The sequence below is a fragment of the Belonocnema kinseyi genome, chromosome 5, assembly GCF_010883055.1.
Source record: "Belonocnema kinseyi isolate 2016_QV_RU_SX_M_011 chromosome 5, B_treatae_v1, whole genome shotgun sequence".
In the NCBI taxonomy this organism is placed as follows: Eukaryota; Metazoa; Arthropoda; class Insecta; order Hymenoptera; family Cynipidae; genus Belonocnema; species Belonocnema kinseyi.
The window spans coordinates 59,656,918-59,664,718 of NC_046661.1; the positions used below are offsets into that span (position 1 = coordinate 59,656,918).

At 30.6% G+C, this 7,801-nt stretch overlaps 1 protein-coding gene across 1 annotated transcript in view; it reads left to right on the forward strand.

Annotated features, from left to right (window-relative positions):
* Positions 1-7,579, forward strand: part of LOC117172867 (general odorant-binding protein 56a-like) — an 11,837-nt gene extending 4,258 nt beyond the window's left edge. Inside the window, exons 2-5 of the mRNA XM_033361134.1 lie at positions 1,926-2,004; positions 3,900-3,991; positions 6,717-6,822; positions 7,421-7,579. Of these exons, the coding sequence (XP_033217025.1) occupies positions 1,926-2,004; positions 3,900-3,991; positions 6,717-6,822; positions 7,421-7,500 (357 nt within the window). The 3' untranslated portion in view covers positions 7,501-7,579. The remainder of the gene's footprint in view (positions 1-1,925; positions 2,005-3,899; positions 3,992-6,716; positions 6,823-7,420) is intronic.
* The last annotated feature ends 222 nt before the right edge of the window (positions 7,580-7,801 follow it).

The window sequence follows — 7,801 nt, forward strand, 5'->3', positions numbered from 1 at the left end:
GGTATGGTGGGGGTAAATTTCATCCACGATCTGGCACCTGGCGGGGGACGATTCCCCTCGTGCGGCATCGTTGCGGCGTTTCAGGTCTGTGAGCTCTGGTGCCACGTCGCACTGAAGGTTACGATATGTATCAATTTACACGAGCATACGACGTAAATGCAGACTTATTTATTATGGGATTTTGAACTCTTTCGCACTATTATCTTTATTTAAATTTCAATTGTACAGTAAACAAGATTATATATAGTTGATATATTATTATATACATGCAGGAATACTATATTACAAGCTGAAACAGACAAATGTGATTAAAGTAAAGCTGGTGTGAATCGAACACGGGTCTCTAACGCGGCAGTACGGCGATATTCCATTCGGCTAAACTAGGTAATGTGATCCAGAAATTTATCGCCCTAATGAAGTAAATGCTAGCACTCAAATTGATTTCTATTAAATTATTTTATAATTGTTCACAGTGATGGCATTTTAAAAATTCTAAGCACTATATCTCAACGTAATCAAATATCCTGATATCGAGGTTGAAAAATAATCTTTTGCTCTCTGTGAAAAATTTGTTTTTCAATTGTAACTTTTCGAATTATCCTAAGTTATTGTAATAAGGATCTTTCCATCAAACCAAATTGAGTGATTAATAAATTTAAGGAATTTCAGCAGAGCGTTCATCGGCTGACATCGTTTACGCTCGGCTCCTCTCGGGCCAACGCTAGGCTCGCTTACTAAGTTACTTACTAATATTCGAGAGCGATCTTCCGAATTTGTCTTTCTCCGTAATACAAAAAAATAGAAAGTGTCATAGTATAATTCATCTTCCTACAGACGGTTCCAATTCCTTTAAAAAAATTAGTTTTTTATGTTATTTTAAGTACTTCTTACTACTACTCTTTTTATATAATTTAACTATGTCTCTACTAATTTATCCTATCTAGGATTTAACTATAAAAAATACTAAGACTTCGTATTATCAATAGGAAAATATCATATGAAAATAGCATAGATTCCGATTATTGTATTAAAATATACGAATTATCGCCTTGGTCCCTCGATTGTAACCTAATTTAGTAATTTTTCCAGTACAAAGTTTCTCAGTGTAGCCGTTGATCATACATCTACAACTGTTACAACCTTTTTTTACACTACAAAATTATGAGCACTTTTCCAAATGACCATATTCGACCTAAAATCAACCGTTCTCGAGTTATTTAAAAAAAACATCCTTTTGTTTAACACTTTCCAATATGGCGTCCGTTACCGTACACATATGGTCGGGCTCTTTTGACAGTATCTTCATAAAGCTATCCCCAACGTATCTGCGATTTCAAGGCAATTCGCCAAAATTTATAGCAATTTACTATAAAGTATATATTTTTTTAATATGAATTTCATACTTGAATTGAACCATTGCGTTTGACAAGAAAAATAATAATCTTGCGAGTATTCATTTTATAGCAATAGTGAACTATTGCTATTATTTTATTTTATTAAAATGACTGTAATGTAGTAATACCTTGTGCTAAATATTACGTTTAAAATCAATTTTTTTACTTGAAAACTTCACATTTAGGGAAAACTGTCTCTTGTTCAATAGGTTTACTAATTCATTTACTATAGATTGGACTATTAACTTCATTTTTATTATCTGATTTTTGATTTGTCAGTTTATCTCTTAAAAATTATGCAGGAAAGACTTTTTGTTTACAAATTCATTGTCAAATCTATTCTTTAATCAGTTAAGAATCAGGCAATATTTTCATGAATAAATACCTAATATGTCAGATTAATGGATTATTTTGTGCTCAATTCACCGCAATATTTATTATCGCATATAATATATTAAAATTAAACTATAGATACATTGGTAGAATTTATAAAATCATATTATTATATTGAATTTAATTGAATTATTGCAGGCTAGCATCACTGATGAACAAAGGGCTAAGCTTCAGGAGTACAAGACCAGCTGTGTTGCCGAAACTGGTGTTGATGCAGGTAGTTCAATTTTAATTTTGTACAATAATTCTGTGAATTGTTTTCGACTTCGATAATACGTAACTGAGGTTAAGTTAAAATTTAACCGATTATCGATGAATTATTTACTGATTACAGTTTAAAACAGAATTAATGAATTTGTAAACGTTTGAGCTTAATAGAAATAACAGTTTTTTATTATTGAATAAAGATTTATGAAGTAATAACGAACTATTAAGCACTATAATTTTAGAAGCTATATTAGTAACTAAACTGTAGATATCCCTTATTTTTAGAATTGGGTATATAAATATAATATTTATTTAAAATGATGGCAAAGATATATAAAATGTAGAATTCTTGATACATTTCAAACTTTTGTATAACGTTGTGAAACATCGAAATTGCATCGGTCAAATAAAAACGTTTAATAATTACATAGAAACAACAAAGGATAAACTTAACATCGATTTCCGACGAAAGATTTTCTTCAACAAAAATTAACTTCACAGGATAAACTTTACACAAATATCAGTCAAACTTTCTTTTGTTTTTCCATGAAAAACACATGTTTTTTGAAAGACGCGATGTTGGCTAAACAAAACTAGAGTTCCTCTAGGGAGAGTTGTGTCACGTTACCGCCTCCACTAGCCGCCGCGAAAACGGAATCGGAAGTACGTAATGAAGCGCGAAAAATTTGAAGTATTCTTAAGAAGAGGTTATAAGTCATTATATATTTTCGTGTAGTGATTGTTTTGAAATATGTTTTTTTAATAAAGAATATTAAGAAAAATTGTTCTTCTGCGTCAACCAAGCTACGTTTGATACTTTCCAGGAAATGGATCAAATATGCAGATCATTGCACGCGGTTGTACAAAATAGCTCTTTCGTCTAAGAATTAACTGCAATTTGTCTTCCATTATTGATTTTATAGTAAAACTTATAAATCTGAAATGTAATTTTAGATGAACGATCGCATGCAGCATGAATTCTTTGTGATATTTATTGTATACTTAAACAAATTTTAATTGAAATATAATTTCAAAAAAATCAGCAGTAAAAACTTTTCTACTTTATACATGTAATTTACATTTTAGTTGTATCATGAATTCTCTCTGACGTTTTACCTATTGTTCTGAAATGAAGACTTATTTGGAAAAAAGTTTTTAGGGCTAAAAAAATATTACACACACCTATTGTAAACAAAGGGTTTTTAACGTCATAAAAATATTTATTTTATTTCTGATTTCTCAACTCTGTTTTGAACAATATTACCTCAATGTGATCTTTATTTTGGTCTTCTCTATGATTGAATTACATCTATTCTTATTCGAAATAATTGAATCAAAAGGTGTTGAAGAAAAAGCCATAACCTCAGAATTCAATTTCTTTACTTCACAAACAACACAGCTAGAAATTTTTCCCCATGTTTTGTTTTATTTTAATTTTTTTTCTTAAAAATTAAAAATTTGTTGTATAAAATTTGATTTAGCTAATTAATTAATTAATATTGTAAAAATCCATGTCATTAAAAATATTTTTTGTACATTTTAATAATTTTCAATGAAAAAATCTAAATAATAATTATTTTTATTATATTTATTTACTATTCTATCAGTGCCTGAGCATGAAATTTGACTTGAAATTCGCGCCAATTTCAAAACATCCGATTCCGCTTTCGCGGCAACAATCAGAAGCGGAGTAATTGGTGACAAAACTCTCCCTTGAGGAACTCTAAACAAAACTTTATCGCTCTGAAAAATTTCTTGCAACGAATTTTGTTCTTAGTTTTTTCTGTGTAGCTAGAGTGGAGAAAAAATGATGTAGAAAATATGATTCTAATTAAATTAAGATCAAACTTAAGATCAATGTTAAAAAATGCAACAATTGTTTACACTTCATTTATTATTTTACAGCTGTGGTGCAAAATGCTAAAGAGGGAAATATCGCCGAAGATGATGAGAAATTAGCTTGTTTCTTCGCTTGTTTGCTGAAAAAGATTGGCATCGTAAGTATTTCTATACTGCTTCCAGTATATGTAAATTTACCACTAAATATGTTTAATTTATCAAAATTATTTTTCTAGCGATTATTTCTTATCTGAAAAAGTAGTGTAAAGATATATATCTTAAAAATCTTGCAATTAATGTTGCTGAAAACCAGATTTATATCTCACTACATGAAGTTGTTTAATATTTTTAATTTTTATATTAAAAAAATTAAATCTATAAATAATCTCTTTTAATACGTTAGTTTTTAAATATCTTATGCGAAATTAAATCATAACATAAAGTTACGATAAAGACTTCACATTTAAAAAAATTCCAGCGTTAATTGGTATTTTTATTCAAAGAAATAATTAGACTAATGTTTTAATTGGTGTTTTAACTGGTGTTTTAATTGGCGTTTTAATATAATTATCATTGTAGATTCAGCAACCCGTGTAGACATTTCCCGGGTTGGCCCTAATACAACTAGGTTTCTGGTCGGATCCCGGCCGGGCTACACCTGGCTGGGTTTTATGGACAGGAACCGGGCGGGAGCCGGTCGGGCTACATATTTCTCGTATCACGTAGTCCGGGGCCGGCCGGTTATTGGCCGGGCCAACCCTGGTTATATTCCATGGTCGGGAGTCGGCTGGGTACTGGTCAGGTTAATGTTTTTGTAGAAATTACACATTTTTTAAGAGCCGTCATATTATCAAAGACGTACATATGGGTGCTAGAAGAATTATTATTTGAAAATTATAATTTAAAGAATTATTAGATCAGTGAAACAGAAATGAGCTTTTACAAAAAACATTATATTTTTGCGAATAATTTAACTTTCCAAATTAAACTGTTATCGATTCTGCTATGTGCAACAACAGAAATGATATAATTTTTAACAACTTCTCTATATTCAGACAATGTTTAGCCTGTACACTTTCAAATTCACCGCCATACATAGCGCCTACTGTGCTGGCGTCTGCATAGACACTCAGTATCTTTCCTAACCTTAAATCACCTCGTGGTTTCCAATTTGATATGAGATTCTATCACCAGGAAATGAAACTCTACTCCAATTTTCATGCCAGAATTGGTTCACTTGATTTGACTTTTAAAGTTTATCGTGACCTTTACGACGAGCCTTAAAAGACAAAACAAGTTACCAATTTCCCGCCTGAAGCAACAATTCTTAACCGCTTTTTGGCCGGATTACCCGACCGGATCCCGGCCGGTATTAAAGCCGGGATTCGACCAGTTTACCGTGAAGGTTTTAACCGGATCCCATCTTAAGGCGGGGCTATCCGACCGGATCTCTAATTGGATTCCTACACGGGTAGCTTTAGAACTTTTTAACGGTTTGAGAATATGTTAGTGTTTTTTGTCGGAAAATGGGTTTTCTAATTTAAACAAAAATTTACAAAAGATACATAGCTGTTGCAAATTTGCGTTTATGTTAGCGTTTAACACCAAAACTGGATATCTTACTACACAAATTATTATAATTTACAGAAGATTTAGACCATACCAATTTTTGATTAATTGAGTGTTTTTTTGTTGTTAATTATTATTCTTAATTAAAAACGAAGATTACAAAGAAGATACAGAAATTCGACCATTTTTTGGGTTATGTTAACGTTTTACTCCAAAAATTGGCATTTTAAGACAAAAATCATTATAATTCGAACAGGATTTGTGATTTTTAAACAGTATGTCATTATTTTATAATAATATAACATAACGGCATAACATAACATAACTCAGTGGCCAAAATTAAGGATGTCTTAGATGCGTCTTCGGGACATCCCTAAGACGTCTTTTGGAACATGTCTTTTGGACACCCTAGGAACTTCCCAAGGACGTTTTCGGGATGCTCATGGGTTTGTACCCACTGTGCTATTATTATAGTATTTTTCGTTGGAAATTATTGGAATTTTTAATATAATATTACTTATCTCATGGATTATTTAAAATTTTTAAAAAGCTTTAGGTTGTGTTGGCATGTTTTACCTGAAATTTGTATTTGTTTTTTTTAAACCGAGTGGGTACCAGGACATCCTAAAGGCTTCCTTAGAATGTACATCTGTATCATGTGACTTGACGTCTTCAGGAAATCTTTTGGATCTTTTCGTGCCTTTTAAAAGGTCCTCAGGACATCCTCAAGACGTCCGTGAATAGACGTTAATTGGATAACTTTAGGACTTGTGTGCCCACGGGGAAAGACAAATCATTAGATTAAATCCAATTATTTCTGTTTGAAATACTAAAATTTACTATATTTACTATATACTATATAGGGCTATTGAAGAGTTTCGCTGTATTTTTTAATTTGGAAAATTATATCTAAAAGTAGATTAATACAATTCTAGGTCAAGTTAGCAGTTTTTACCGAAATCGGGTACAGATTTTAAAAAAGATTTTACAATTTGGAACCATTTTAGGTATAAAATTCGGCTTAAAAGCAGATTGAAAATTTCAAACAATTTATTGTTTTGTTATATTTGTGTTTTTTGTCTAACATCGTAATTTTTTATAAAAAAATTATTAGATTTTAGACAAAATTTGCAGTATTTAAAAAATAATATGTATTTTAGATAATTTATACTATTAAGAGAAAAATCTTGTGTTAATATAAATTTTACACTTTCATTTAGAAACTTCGTTAGACACAGAAAATTTTTTATTTTATTTTGTGTTCGATTTTCAGTGTTTCAAATATCTTTCTTAGAATTTTGTACTCTTGTTTAGATGAATACTGACGGAACGATCAACGAAGAAGTAGCTCGTGCAAAAATCCCAGTCTCAGTGCCAAAGGACAAAGCTGATGAAGTTATCAACAAGTGCAAACTTCTAAGTAAGTAAACAATTTCATAAGTTTTAAGGATCTAATTATACTTAACCAATTTTTTTTTGCTCTAACATATTTTATGGTACAATAATCGTGATAAATTTACGAGCTTTTCGCCAAATCCTTGCAATAACCGCAGTGATTTCAGACGATAATTTAATGACAAAAATACTTGAGATAAACCTAGTAATTTATTAAATGCGTATAAAATCGCTATCCTCCACCGAGGTAATTATAGATCTCCCGGCTAATTATGGATCAAGGTATTATTATGACTCCATATAGAAAATTGTGTTTTCATGGTGGGATTTTACTCTATACATCCTACATATATTGCTTATAAAATATACAGAAGGTCTCATTAGAAAATGATTTGAAAATTTTTACTGAATTATACAGCATACAAGTTGATCATTATATTTACCCCGATTGATCCATAATTACCTCGGTTGACGGAAAGTTTTTCTTAGCAATTTTACTCAGAGAATCGAGGGCCCTTTTTCACCTACGATAAACGTATTGAACTAACACAACTTATTTATAGTTAATGTACTTTTATTAAATATTTAATATATATATTTTGTTTTGTTTCTTTCATTTGAAGAGGGAGCCACCGACTGTGAAACTGCAAAGAAAGTTATGAAATGCTACGGAGAGACCAAGACTTTCTCCATTCTTAATTAAAAGTGTATTAAATATCAATAGTTTAAGAATTATGTTTGTACGTGGAAACTTTGACTGAATAAAAAAAAACCTTTAATAGCATAAAACTTTTCTTTTTTACGTCTACACTTTATATCCCATTTTGCTATTATTCACGTTGATTCATAAACAGGTTTCCTAAAAATGAACCGTACGGATTCATTAGGATAAATGATTTATTATTTATAATAACTATTTTACGGAAAAGTGAATCGTTAGAAGAACTCTCTGAACCAGTAGCTCTAACTATTTTAAATTAAAGCGCAGCTTTTCGCCTGTGAAT